The sequence below is a fragment of the Zootoca vivipara genome, chromosome 1, assembly GCF_963506605.1.
Source record: "Zootoca vivipara chromosome 1, rZooViv1.1, whole genome shotgun sequence".
Taxonomy (NCBI): domain Eukaryota; kingdom Metazoa; phylum Chordata; class Lepidosauria; order Squamata; family Lacertidae; genus Zootoca; species Zootoca vivipara.
The window spans coordinates 10,067,823-10,082,215 of NC_083276.1; the positions used below are offsets into that span (position 1 = coordinate 10,067,823).

At 45.3% G+C, this 14,393-nt stretch overlaps 1 protein-coding gene across 3 annotated transcripts in view; it reads left to right on the forward strand.

Moving 5' to 3' along the window:
* The window catches only part of PPP1R36 (protein phosphatase 1 regulatory subunit 36), a 51,853-nt gene extending 43,174 nt beyond the window's left edge, over positions 1-8,679 (forward strand). For all 3 annotated transcript variants that reach the window (XM_060271490.1, XM_035104637.2, XM_035104627.2), the window contains 4 exons: positions 4,687-4,729; positions 4,850-5,043; positions 6,643-6,837; positions 7,743-8,679. In XM_060271490.1, coding sequence (XP_060127473.1) covers positions 4,687-4,729; positions 4,850-5,043; positions 6,643-6,837; positions 7,743-7,980 — 670 coding nt within the window. In that variant the 3' untranslated portion in view covers positions 7,981-8,679. The remainder of the gene's footprint in view (positions 1-4,686; positions 4,730-4,849; positions 5,044-6,642; positions 6,838-7,742) is intronic.
* The last annotated feature ends 5,714 nt before the right edge of the window (positions 8,680-14,393 follow it).

Here is a 14,393-nt window from a genome sequence, read left to right on the forward strand (position 1 = left end):
CATTCCCTCAAAAATCGAATGGCAGACCAAACTGTTAGAATACCTAGCATGGATAACCGGGTTAGTGAGAGGAAACTTGATACAAGATGTTAATAAAGAATGGATAGTAATCAAATAATATCTCAAAGGTTACTGTGATAACAAAAGCTTTATGGCGGACATTGAATGAGTTCTTGTAACATAAGGTAATATTGGAGGAAACTAGAATCAGAAAGGAGAAAAATATTTCCAGGAAACTGTGTAAAAAAATTTGATTTCAAAATAGTACAACGGGTATAGTCGGAAGGTTCTTTTTAAATTGTAAATAAAACCATCTTCTATCTCTTTTTCTATTTCTTCTTTTTCTATATACTTTTGTACATTTATAATTTGTAATGTCTGAAATGTAATGTTTTATACTGTATGTATTTTTAAGTTTTTTTGTATTATAAAGGTTGAAATTAAAACAAACAAGGAAACAAACAAACGCCAGAAGGCTTCATGTCCTGGGTTCAGTTCGTTGCACCTGCAGCCAATTGACACAAGGCAGCTGGGCTGAAAACACACCTGAGACACAGGAGAGCCCCTGCCTTCTGCTTCTGCAGCAGCAAAATCTCTGCGATCTTGGGTGGCGCCTTGCCAGCCGCAGGTGCTGCACAGCTGCAGGTTCAGCAGCGTCCTGTCAGCCACCCTTGTCGCTTGCGGCACAGGGAGTTATCCTCCCTCTTCTTGCCGATTCGGCAGGGTGAGCCTCACCAACCCCGTGGTTAATTGCAGGCTGAGTACAGTCAGTGGCCCAGCCCAAAAATGCTGTGCATGCAAGAGTCAGCAAGACAAAATTGTTCAGTGACCCAACCAGAAAGCCTGGCTCAGAATTCCAAGTATTGCAAACACCCCCACGATTCAGCTGCAGGGATAGAGTGAAAATAAATACAGGGTGCCACTTTTGGGTTATGAACCTTAGATACTTGCATGTTGGGCAGAAATTCAGAGCTGTATTCCCCCCCCCCCATTGCTGCATTTTTTCATGTCGGGAATAGCCAAATGACTTGGGATTTTTCAGCATCTTGAACAGCGCCCAGAAAGCAACTGGCAGCCAGGAGGCTGAGAAAAGGGTGATTACCTGGTGGTTAATTTTTAAGGAATATTAGTAGACAGCACCATATTATGAAGATCCTTATCTGCCCCTGGTCAAAAGGGCCTTGAATTCCACTGTCAAGAAAAGAAGAAAATAAATAAAGTTTCAGGCAACCTGAAGGGAGCTTTGGAATCCCTGGCGTAGAGAACTTCGCACATGTCTGAAAATGTGAAATATCAGGAACCGTATTCCTGGGGAAGCTGCTGACAGAGCCAATCCTGAGGGTGGCAACATGAGAAAGGGGCCTTTTCTGCCCTGGCTTCCCAGTTGGGGACTGCTCCACTCAGGAAAGCTCGCTTGGCACCTTCGTTACATAACTTTTTAGGCACCAGGCAAAACCTTTCCTCTATAACCAGGCCTTTGGCTAATTAAACAATGTGGTCTTTTAAAGGGGGGAGGGTATTATTTTGTTTTGTTATTATGTTACATATATTTGTGTTTTTATATTGTGAACCACCTTGTGATCTTATGTGAAGGGCAGTATATAAATTTAACAAAATAAATAAACAAAATTTAGAGCGGCCTATCCTGGCTGGGGTTGATGGGAGTTTTAGCCCAGAGTTGGGGGCCCCCAGTTTAGGAAGGTTAAGCCTAAAGCAGGGATGCCCAATTTTTTTCCCAAAGAGGGCCAGATTTGATGAAGTGAACATGTGTGAGGACCGACCAAAGTTGTTGAGCTTTTTAAAAGGATTTTGTTGTTGTTGTTTAGTTGTTTAGTCGTTTAGTCGTGTCTGACTCTTTGTGACCCCATGGACCATAGCACGCCAGGCACTCCTGTCTTGCACTGCCTCCCACAGTTTGGTCAAACTCATGTTCGTAGCTTCGAGAACACTGTCCAACCATCTCGTCCTCTGTTGTCCTCTTCTCCTAGTGCCCTCAATCTTTCCCAGCATCAGGGTCTTTTCCAAGGATTCTTCTCTTCTCATGAGGTGGCCAAAGTATTGGAGCCTCAGCTTCACGATCTGCCCTTCCAGTGAGCACTCAGGGCTGATTTCCTTCAGAATGGATAGATTTGATCTTCTTGCAGTCCATGGGACTCTCAAGAGTCTCCTCCAGCACCATAATTCAAAAGCATCAATTCTTCGGCGATCAGCCTACTTTATGGTCCAGCTCTCGCTTAAGGATTTTACCCCAGGAGATAAACTGCCACAGGGGCCAGATTAAACTGACCGGTGGGCCAGATTAGGCCCCCCCCGAAATGGACCCTGAAGGGCTCCTTAGTTAAACTGAAGTGGGGTCATCAGCCCTTTGGGGCCTAAGAGCACATCTGTAATCTTCAGAGACATCTCTTGTCACAAAAAGGCAACACCGTCCCCCAAAACAACATTTCACAGAAGCTCAACTTTCTCTCCAAGGATAAAAGGGCCCGGAGAGAGAAATTCAGCTTCAGCCCTAGAGGGGGGAAATGCACACAAGCACACTCTACTCCAGATACCCCCAGACTTCGGCCCTCCAGATGTTTTGGACTACAATTCCCATCATCCCTGACCACTGGTCCTCTTAGCTAGGAATCATGGGAGTTGTAGGCCAAAACATCTGGAGGGCCGCAGTTTGGGGATGCCTGCTCTACTCTTTTCTGGAGGGTCTCATCCTGCCCCCCACCCACTTGTGTGATTCACAATCTTTGTGTGTGCAGAGCCAAAGTGTGGTGAAAAGCTTGGAACAAGGCAGAGGTGATGTTGCAGAGGGGCCCTTAGATGGTATTTGCAGAGGACCTTGCCATTTTTTAAAAGGCTTTTGTAGATTTCCTTCCCCTTTTACTTTGTTAGTGCCTCACACAATGAGGAAGGAACCAGGAATATCTGGCTCAGGGACAGGGTTAGGTAATATTTATTGCTGCCAGTTTCCTCTGGGGCAAATTTACATAAGGGGGAGGAGGAAAGGATCTGCATTTTGTTCTCGCAGCTGCGGATATGAAATACACATGTTTAGTCAAATTTAGAGATCTTCCATACGCCAGGAAAACGCTCTTGGTTTGAGACTGGGAGAGCGGCTAAAAGAGGCAAATGATTTGGGAGTGCCAACTTGACGGAGCTAAAAAAAAAAAAAAAACCAAACCTGGCCAGCTTCACCGCCATTAACACCAGTTTGATTTATAGCTGAAGCTTTCCATGGAATGGGGCTAAAGCACAATTGCCTCCTATTGCAAAGGGGGCTCTCCTGGAGTTCTGACTGGTGCAAAATGCTACAACTAGACTTGATGGGATCGGAGGACCACAGCCATGTAAGAGCATTGCTCAAGAGCTTGCACAGGCCACCCATATGTCACCATGCCGGGTTCAAGGTTCATGCATTAATTTATAAAGCCCTTAACAAATTGGATCCAGGATATTGTAAGGATTGGTGAGTCCCTTACATCCCAGCCCGATCACTGAGATCTAAAGGAGTCTCTGTTGGTGATGTCCCATGGCTCAGCTTGCATGGCTTGTAACTGCAAGAAACCATGTCGCCTGGGTTGGGGGCTGAAGCCTGAAATTCCCTCCCAAATGAGACTAGACAAGGACCCTCCATGTTGAATAATTCCTGGATGCCAAGATCCAGGTTTGGGGCAAATACTTAGTACGCCTTCTACATTGCTTCCAAATTCCCTCGCTACCCCCCCAGCATGGGAAAGGCCACATGTTCAACAAAGTAAAAACTGGTTTACTTACAAACTCTCTAAAGGTTGGATTCATGGCTTCAGACCATGAAACAAAGACAGTAACAAAGTGGTAAGAGTTCCCAGATTATCGGTATAGGAACTCAAGAATGGCTGGTGAGAGCCATGTGGCTGAGCTGGAGCAACAAGCTCAAACTTCTTCACATGCTGAGCATCTCAGGTAGACAGGGGGGAGGGATGGGGACAATAAGCTTGATTACCTATGGTATTTCCTCCCAAGGTAAAGGAAATAAGCCTGGCAGGACAGCTTACTCTATTGTATTAACCCCTTCATGCATTAATTAGAGTTAAGCATGCTAGTTATATGAGACTAGTTGTCCCACAACTTTCTTATTTCAGCCAGCATTTCAAGGTAGTGTTCTGATTTTATGTTGATTTTTAATTGTTCTTATTCTCTGTATGGTTAGACATTTTTTTCTTTCCCCCAAACCATTTTATTTACCCTACTTAGAAATTCTGACTATTAAGTATTATTTAAATATCTGAAATAAAGCAAACAAACCCACTTCCCCAAAAGATCGTATTTTCTTGCAATAAAGAAGTGGCGGGGAAATGCACTGGGAATCATGAGATAACACTTGCTTTGATGCAACATTGTCTAACCTCCCTGCAAACAAATCAGGATGAATGCATTCAACAGGTGGTCTGAAACTGCATTTGTGGGCCCCCTATCATTTTGGCAAGAGGAAACTGCAGACTGGGAGCCCCCACTTCCAAAAGCCATGATCTTGGCAGTTTCATTGGGGTACGGGAATGAATTTTACCTGCCAGTGTTTGGTCTTGATTCTGTTTCTTGGTCATGCTAGACTGTGACAGAATGTCGAGGAAACTCCCTTTCATTTAGGAAGATGTTTATGGAGTACTTTCTCTGTTGCTGTCTGTGGATTTATTCTTCTCTTCCACATTTTAGGAGGAAAATATCAACATCACGGAAAGACAGGGAATTCTTTGAGGTAAGAGCGGTTGCCTGGAGGAGCAGAGCAGCTAAGGGTTGTCTCATCTTTAAGATAAGCTGCAACAATAGTGTCTGAGTAGATCACCTCCATTTTTATTTTTATTCTTTTTGCATTTAGTGCTTGTACAACTTCTCTTCCTACGTGGCTTTTGTGACATTCAGACAGAAGAACCTCAAGGAAATCCAGCAGGAAGTTGGCCGGCTGCTCCGCTCGAACATATTCAATCCTGCTCTGAGAGAGACAGCTAAACCCAAGGAGTTGAAAACAGATGTGACCAAGGAGGTGAAGAAGGTCATTTTCCGCTATCGCAAGTATGGCCTCATCTTCTCTCTTCTCTCCTCCCCTCCCCTCCCCCACCCCTGTCATTGGATGCATTGCAGATATTTATATCAGGGGTGGGGGACAATTTTTTTAGCCCAAAGTCCTGCCAAGGCCATGTGCCAGAAGTCGCTGGAGCCTGCAGTAGGTTGCATTCCAGTCAGAATTTTCTGCACGTATTGTCTCCATCCAGGTGAACAAGAGGCATTGTTGTAGTTGTAGGGCACTTCCAGCCAGGCCAAAAAAAAAAGTGCCTGAGGATCATAGAATCGTAGAATTGTAGAGTTGGAAGGGACCGCAAGGGTCCTCTAGCCCAGCCCCCTGCAATGCAGGAATCTCAACTAAAGCATCCATGGCAGATGTGTGTCCAACTTCTGCTTATACACCTCCAAGCAAGGAGGGTCCACAACCTCCCGAAGGAGACCGTTCCACTGTCACACAGCTCTTCCCATCAGAAAGTTCTTCCTGGTGTTTAGTCGGAATCTCCTTTCTTGTAACTTGAATTCATTGGGTCAAGTCCTACGCTTCAGAGCAGGAGGAAACAAGCTTACTCCATCTGGCTTGAGAGCAGTATATGTGAAAAGGATCTAGGAGTCTTGGTAGACCACAAACTTGACATGAGTCAGCAGTGTGATGCAGCAGCTAAAAAAGCCCATGCAATTCTGGGCTGCATCAATAGGAGTATAGCATCTAGATCTAGGGAAGTAAAAGTACCACTGTATTCTGCTCTGGTCAGACCTCACTGGAGTACTGTGTCCAGTTCTGGGCACCACAGTTCAAGAAGGATACTGACAAACTGGAACGTGTCCAGAGGAGGGCAACCAAAATGGTCAAAGGCCTGGAAACGATGCCTTATGAGGAACGGCTTAGGGAGCTGGGTATGTTTAGCCTGGAGAAGAGAAGGTTAAGGGGTGATATGATAGCCATGTTCAAATATATGAAAGGATGTCATATGGAGGAGGGAGAAAGATTGTTTTCTGCTGCTCCAGAGAAGCGGACACGGAGCAATGGATTCAAACTACAAGAAAGAAGATTCCACCTAAACATTAGTAAGAACTTCCTGACAGTAAGAGCTGTTCGGCAGTGGAATTTGCTACCAAGGAGTGTGGTGGAGTCTCCTTCTTTGGAGGTCTTTAAGCAGAGGCTTGACAGGCATATGTCAAGAATGCTTTGATGGTGTTTCCTGCTTGGCAGGGGGTTGGACTGGATGGCCCTTGTGGTCTCTTCCAACTTTATGATTCTATGATTCTATCTTCTATGACAGCCCTTGAGATATTGTATTTCATGCATTCATATACTTTCCCGTTGGTCATTCATTCATCCCATGTTTTTTCAATGCATTTCCTTGTCACACTCCTAATTGCAAAAAAAAAAAAATCCATATTTTTTAGTAGATTTGTTTCCCTGAGGCAATAGAGCACTTTAATCCACTTTTATTCTGCAAATCTAAATTTCCAGTATGTGATTGAATTCTGCACCCCAAAGCCTGCAAAATGCTGTCGGTCGGTCGGTACCCTGGATGAATCCACCCTTACTTGAACACCTCTCCCTTATTCATTTTTTAATTTCATTTTTTAAACTATTTCTTAAAGGCGCACCGATGGAAGGCAGCCAGCCATCCGGAGCATCATGGACCAGCGATCGCCGGTGCTTAGCACCTTGCTGCCGTTGCCTAAATACAGCGCTCAGTACCTTTTCCAGGACCATTACCTCCCTGCTGGCAGAAGTCAGCCAGCCTACGTTCCTGAAGAGCTACCAGCCTTTTCCTCTGTCGTGCCAGAACCCAAGTAAGGAATGCAGGGCTTTTTCTGCGCAATGCGTGACCACAAAATCTAACAGGGAGCAGTGGCCTCTCTCACAAATATATCTGAGTTACTCATAGTTTTGAGCCTATCTGAATATGCTCTAAATGTATTGGGTGCATCTGCCTTGTTTGTGCATGTGATGGCCATGGGGAAAGCAAAAGGACATTGAAGACCCTGCTGGAGCAAAAGAGAGGAAAGCTAGCAGAATAGAACCCATTGAGTGCTTAACCATTGAGTTTTTTGATAAGAATGGCTTGACCTCACACCAAAAGGCACACTCCTCCATTCTCTCCCGAGACAGATGGATGCCAACACATTCAGGCCAATGGACTACGTTGGTTTTGGTGACATGCATCCTGTCTGTTTCTTCCACCTGGCAACAATTCCGTCTGCTTCACCCCAAAAGCAGAAAATCGGGAGAAGGGGTCTCCAGCTCCCATCTTTTATCTCTTTGTTTCTTATCCTGCCCGTTCTCCAAGGAGCGCAGGGCAGCCTACCTGGTTCTCCAGGCACCCATTCTATTCTCAGAATTAGCCCGCGAGGCAGAACCGAGGGCCAAACTAGACCTTAGCTGTGCAGTGCTCTAATTATTATTTTAAATGCAAACTGTTTTAAAAAAACAAACTTGCATTTCAGGGCACAGATACGGAGCTCAGGTATTGCCTAGTTTGGCCTTGTGAGGTGATGATTGCTACAAGGTCACATGGTGAGCTTCCTAGCCGAGATGGGCATTTGGACCTTGGTTCAGCACCCAAAACACTTAGCCATGGTGTTAAGTGGTGGAGTATAACCCCTACGCTCTAGCTCAGCCAGTGCAGTTCCCTTAGCTCAGGTGTAATAGGTGGGCATCCACTCAACAACCTGGCTGCACTCTTATTCTCTGGCAGGATTGGCATCATTGGATGCCCACGACACAGATTTATCCCTCATACGCTTCAGCCTATCGGGATGCAGGATGGTGAGAATGAGGACGACGACGAAAGCGCAAGATCGGGGACAAGCATCTCTCCAGCTGTTTCCCAGGAGCTGAATGTCTCCCCGAAGGTCCCTCAGACCAGCGCAAGCCTCTCGTCTCTGCCGGCTTCAAGGGCTACCACCGAAGCAGATTACGTTGAGAATCACTAGCAGCATACGATAGCCATCAGGGATAATTTTTGTTCGTTTAATTAAACTCTTTGGAAACGTTTGCCGAAACGTTTTGAAATGTTTGCCGTTTGAATTGTATCCCTTGTGTACTCCAGCCTGCAGGGAGAGTATAGCAAAGCCAGGCTACACTTTCCACTTTGCCAAGCTCCCAGGACAATATTTGGTGCGTTAAAAAAGAAAAAGAAAAAAGACCATTAAAGCAAGTTAAAACTGTCTGCATTAAAACCAGAGTAAAGAGTTTTTTTGAAACTAGGCACAGTACGCTTTCATGTATTAAACACCTCCAAAGGCCTGGTGGAACAGGTAGGTTTCCAAAAATGGGAATTCGTAAAGGTGGAGAAGGCTTTTCCCCGCATCCTCACTGCAGAGCCCCCCCTTCGGTTTTGGTGCATCAACTGGAAGTTCCTGCTGCACAGGCCTAGTGCACTGTGCTTGCTCACATCCTCTGCTGGTGGCCTGTTGTGGGTGGTGATTCGGCAGTCTCAGACATTACCTTCAGTACCTGCTCCATCCCTATGGAACAGTGGCCCCTGCGACTGGCAAGCAACATGAAGGCTCTAAATTGGCTAGGGCCTTGTAAATACTAAGAGCCTGGCATTCTGCCTTTGCAGGGTCAACCAAACAGGACCTACTGCTCTTTAGGCTACAGCTTCCCACTGCTTCCAGTGTCTCTATACCCTCCATGGATTGATCTGGATACAGCCAGCCCACAGACAAGAGTGGGAGTGCTTGCATTGCAGTGGAAGTGCTTGCCTTAAAGCCAGTTTGGTCCCCATAAAGTCAGGGCTGGGTGCAAGACATCTTGCTGAGAAACAGTGCTATATGAGTCGGTTCCATCAAAGGAACATTCAGAGATCTCTTAGCATGGGTTAGAAAGCAGAAAAAGAGCCTCTTTTTAGGCCAGTTCATACATGCCCTTGCACTGCATGACAAGGTACTTCTGATGAACTTCCCTCTTCTGCAGACCTATTAAAGGTGCAAGAGCCCCAGCTTCTTTTGCAGCTGACCACCCTATATTTCTGCCCTGCACCAGAGATGGGGAGGGATTGACCTTTGGTTCTAATTTCCAGACTGGCTCCTGTGTGCAATTTTTTTGCATGGTCCATGTGACATTTTGGCTTCAAAACCCCAGCCCATATTTTCCCCACCCCCAATAATTGGATCCAACTGTTGTAAAAATTTTGCAGAGCTACACGGCCCTAGAATTAAGTGGATCCTTGACCCAGGAAGAGTCCAGGTATCCTGGCAAGCAGACAAAGTTTAAGCGTCTCCTGCCCACCAAATAACAGAGACCAAACCAGGACGTGCGAAGCAAGGCACTTTTATTTTTGCTGTTGCAACAGGGTCCTTCCTCTCACACAGGAGAACAAGGAAGGAACCCCAAACAAAGATGTCTTGTCCTTAAAAAGAGATTTGAAATTGGTTTCAGCCCACCCCCCAGAAGCATCATCCATATGTCACAGAAGGGGTGTAGCCCAAGACCCCTCTCCCTAGATTCATCATAGGTACATCATGAAAGGGGAGGTCTGGTGGCAGTAATCTGAGCATCCTGGACCCTGCCCCCTGCCCCCAAAACCTAATCAACAAAATTGAGAGATATTTACATTTCCCTGTTTCCCAGCCAAGTTAATCACACCCTTTTGTCTGGCAGTCAGGTATCAGGATGCCAGGGATTATCACTTTAATTCCTGAGACAATGAGAAGGTTCCCCCCCACCCCACTTCTTCCTTGCAGAGGAACACCTGGTCAGAGAGAGTCAAAATGGTGTCAGTCAGGCCTGTTTTCCTGTGCTGCTTCAGACATGTTTCTGTACATTCATGTACATGTTTTATGAACAATTATTATATATATATATGACCTTAAAATTCTTATAACACAGATTTACCTTTTGGGCGGAAACGTGAGAAATGTCCCATTTGTGATATGTTTACCATATTAAGCTCATCCTTGGAAGCACTCCCAAGATTTGTATCACTAGGAACGTGTGCTTTAAATTAAGTGTTGTTGGAAATAATGTACATGCACATGTGCAAAGACCCATAATGAGAATGTGGACACCTTGCTTTTTTTTTTAAAAAAAGAACAACAACTTAGAAACCCTAGGACCTGCCAGTTTGCTCTAAACTAATCAACATTTGGATGCACAACAGCACACAATGGAAAGGCTGGGTGGGGCTGGAATAATGACCCACACTTTTTATTATTCCCAGCTGCAACATGTCATTAGCAAGAGTGGATATTTCTCCCTGACTCCCGGGCAAAACAGCAGGGGGGACTGGCATGTAATAAGCCAGTACAAAGAGAGCTTTCCTCCTGACTCACTTTCCCCTCTTGGAAAGATGATTCACCCTCATATGGAACCAGACCTCAGCAAGTTGCGTGCCTCCACAAGCACGACACGCCTGCCTTGGGAGCTAAAGCTACACATCTCTGGAGATAGTATAAAAGAACCTCTCTTGTCATTCAGCAAACCTTCAGCTCAGCTGGGGAATCTTGATAAACAGCACGCCGAGGTTGGCCTGGTACACGCTAATCCTTCTCGAGGGATTTGGAGCTGCCTTTCCAACACTGCCCATGGCCTGGGCTTGCACAAATGTTGTAGGGAAAGGCACATAAGTCATTCCGCACCAGGAAGGGTGGTGAAGTTAAAATTTGCCAGCTTCCTGTTAGCTGCAAGGACGAAGGACATGTTTAGCAAAACACTTCACCGCTGTGCTTTGGAGTTTGCTGTCAAAGTTGCACTCGCACATATTCTGATCTTATTTGAGTGTCGTCCCACCCCCTTTCGACAAGACTCTGCCAGCCTTTCCCGACCTGGTTCCCTCCAAATGTTTCAGACTGAAAGAAGCCACTTCAAGCTCCATCTAGTTCAGCATCCTGTAGCCACAATGGTCAACCAGATGAGAGCCTTGGATTTATCCACTCTTTTAAAGCCATCTAACTTGGTGGTTTGTCACTGCCTCCTATGGAAGTGAGTTCCATAGGTTAACAATCTGCTGTGTGAATAAGTACTTTATTTCCCCCCCTGGTCCTGACTCTGCCTCGTTTGTTAGGTCCTTGTTGGTTTGCTTTGGTGCTTCCCCATTAAACTACACAACCTGTCACATCCTCTTCTTGTTTCTTTTCAACATTTTGGCGGGCGACGTTTTGCAGGCAAAAGTTGAGAAGTGGCATGCCGACACAGGCGTCGGCGGAACCCAGAGTGCAGTGCAGGTCTGCAATACCTTCTTCTGTTCGCTTCAGCAGATGGCACAGCATTAAGGAAAGGCATTGGTTTGTAATTACGGTACAACACAGAGCTTAGAACAAGAAAAGAATAATGTTCTCATATGAGAAGAGTCCTGTGAAAGAGAGAGAGAGAGAAAAGCACGCGCTCCTCATTTTTAGATGACACATGAATGTGTTGCAACAGGCATTATTTTAGAAGAGGCATCCTCTCATGCAGCTGTGAGTGCCTCTTGTAGTTTTGCCTACTAGCCACAATGACTGTGCTCTGTCTCCACAGTCAAGGCAGCAATGGTTCTGGATAGCAGTTGCTGGAAACCACAGGGCAGGAGAAAGCTCTTGTGCTCAGATTCTGCTTATAGGCTTCTCATGGACACAGCTCAGGTGGCCGAGCATGAGACTCTTAATTTCAGGGTTGTGGGTTTGAGCTCCATGTGGGGCAAAATATTCTTGTGTTGCAGGGGGTTGGACTAGATGACCCTCGTGGCCCCTTCCAACTGTATGATTCTATGATTGGCCACTGTGAGGACAGGATGCTGGAACAGATGGGCCATTGGTATGACCCAGCACGCTCTTAGGTGCTTTCTTGCAATTTTAAAAGTATTTATTAAAAGTATTTTTTATAAGTGAACCATCTTGTGTGCAATCAACTGAAGACATCAATGTGTTTTAACCGATCAATCAAACGGATTAAACATGATATGCTACTATGAAAACTGCTATTTTGATTGGTTGCTCAACTTTCTCAATCTTCACAACCTTTTAGCTCCCCCCCCCCATTGCAGGGGTTTGGACTAGATGACACTTTGGGTCCCTTCCAGTTCTACAATTCTATGATTCTCTAAGAATTGGTGCTAAATAAACTTCATGCAGTAGTAGCTGCAACAGCAGCAACAACAGAACTAGGAGTAGCAGCAGTAGAAATAATTATAGATGCTGAAGTAACCGACAGGCTGGGGGTGATGGGAACTTTAGTCCAAAACGTTTGAAGCGCACCAGGTTGTCAAAGGTTGCTGTATTGGAATGAATCTTGCGGCAGCAATACTGTTCACACTTGCCGGGGTCTGGGATTAAGTCCTATCAGACGAAGGATTACTTCTGAATTTGAATTCACAGGACTGCAGCCCTGATAAAGAAAACAATTTTAGAAATTATCCCTCCTTTTTCAGCTCTTGCACACAATGTAAGCCTAGAAAAACACCTCTTTTGTGGAGCTTTGCTACATTTTTGCAATCCGGACCAAGGCAAGGATGCCAGACATTGTCATTTATCTTCGGATGAGAGCTGGAATCCTAAACATACAAGGAGGCCCCTCTGATTCATCAAAACATACCAGACATTCCCTGCCCCAGTATTTCGCAGATTTCTGATTGTGGAGTTTCTTTTCTTCTAAAAACTGGAGTAATGCTCTTTTATTATATAGCCATACTAAAGCCCTATTTGGGCATTTAACTCTTGCCGGTTGAGGTGTGTTTGGGTGGACAAACTGTGGATGAGAGGAAGGTCCTTAACTTCTGATGTGTGCATCCAATTTGCAAGTTAAAAACGGATTGTCACACCTCCCTCTCTCAATCTGTGTAAACGGATAGATTTGCTGCCATCAAATCTAGTCTGGCGCAAAAAGTCTCTTCATACCAGGTCAGACTGACTACTGTCCTTCTTGACTAGCATTGCTTACTCTGACTGACAGCAGCTCTTCAGGGTCAAGTGGAGTCCATCCCCCCCCCCACTAACCTTCCACCCGATTCTCTTGAACTCAAAATGCAAAGGAATGATTGAATGTGGGACCTTCTGCATGCGCAGTAAATTTGCAATCAAGAACCACCCACCCTCAGAGAAGGCCAACATGAGTGAGTTCTGGGCCTGCCACCGAACTGGAAGGATAAATGCTCAGAGCAGGGACACAACAGGTGGTAGTGGAACGCCCTTCCATCGGAGGTCAGGGAGATGAACAACTACCTGACATTTAGAAAGCACCTAAAGGCAGCACACATTAGGGAAGTTTTTAATCTGTGATATTTTAATGTATTTTGGTAATTGTTGGAAGCCGCCTAGAGTGGCGGGGGAAACCCAGCCAGATGGGCGGGATATAAATAATAAAATAATAATAAAAAAAGGCAGCCTCTTCAGAATGCTGGTATACCTGAGCTAGAGCACGGGTGTCCAAACTTTTTTCAAAGAGGGCCAGATTTGATGAAGAGAACATGCGTGAGGGTCGAACAAAAGGGCCGACCAAAGTTGTTGGGCTTTTAAAAAAGGATTTTACCCCGGGGGGGGGGGGAACTGCCGGATTAGGCCCCCGAAACGGACTTTGGACATGTCTGAGCTAGACCATGGGTAGGCAACCGGATGCAGCCCAATTGCCTTCTAAATCCAGCCTGCGGACGGTCCGGGAATCAGCGTGTTTTTACATGAGTAGAATGTGTCCTTTTATTTAAAATGCATCTCTGGATTATTTGTGGGACAGGAATTCGTCCCCCTCCCCCCCCAAAATATAGTCCAGCAACCCCACAAGATCTGAGGGACAGTGGGCTGTCTGAAAAAGTTTGCTGACCCCTGAGCTACAGACTGGACAGAATAGCCCGCTTACAAAATATTCTGAGAGGATGGAGGTAAACAGACGACTGGCACATCATAGAGAGACAGAATAGTCCAACTACCTCCGTGAGGAAGTGCTCTGGGCTCACAGAAACCTTTAATTATATAAAGGTTATTAAATTATTTAGGGAACAAGAGGAGAGCAGAAAATAGGGTTTTGGCTCCCTCTGCTGGCTGCTTTATACCATTGTTAGGCTGAGAGCAGGAGCATTAGCTGATGTTTCGTCAAAGGGAATTTACCGTACTTAAGGCAGAAATGTTCTCTTGACAGTGAAGACTCTATATCTCCAGATTTTTCTTCCACTATAATACTCAGAAAAGTTGAGAATTTAGCCGGTTAGCTAAAAAGCAGAGCAAAGTGCAGCATGTTGGGTCCCTCCAGATGTCCTGTTTATTCAGCATTCATTCCAATTTGCTTGCACAAAACCGACGTAGTTGTTAGTTTATCTCTGTTCTTTATTTGTTTGTTTATGGGGTGGTTACATGACAATGAGCATTCATCCTGATTTGCTTTTAGGGTGTTAACATATGTTCCCATTAATTGTTCATTCATCCCAATATTTTCAATG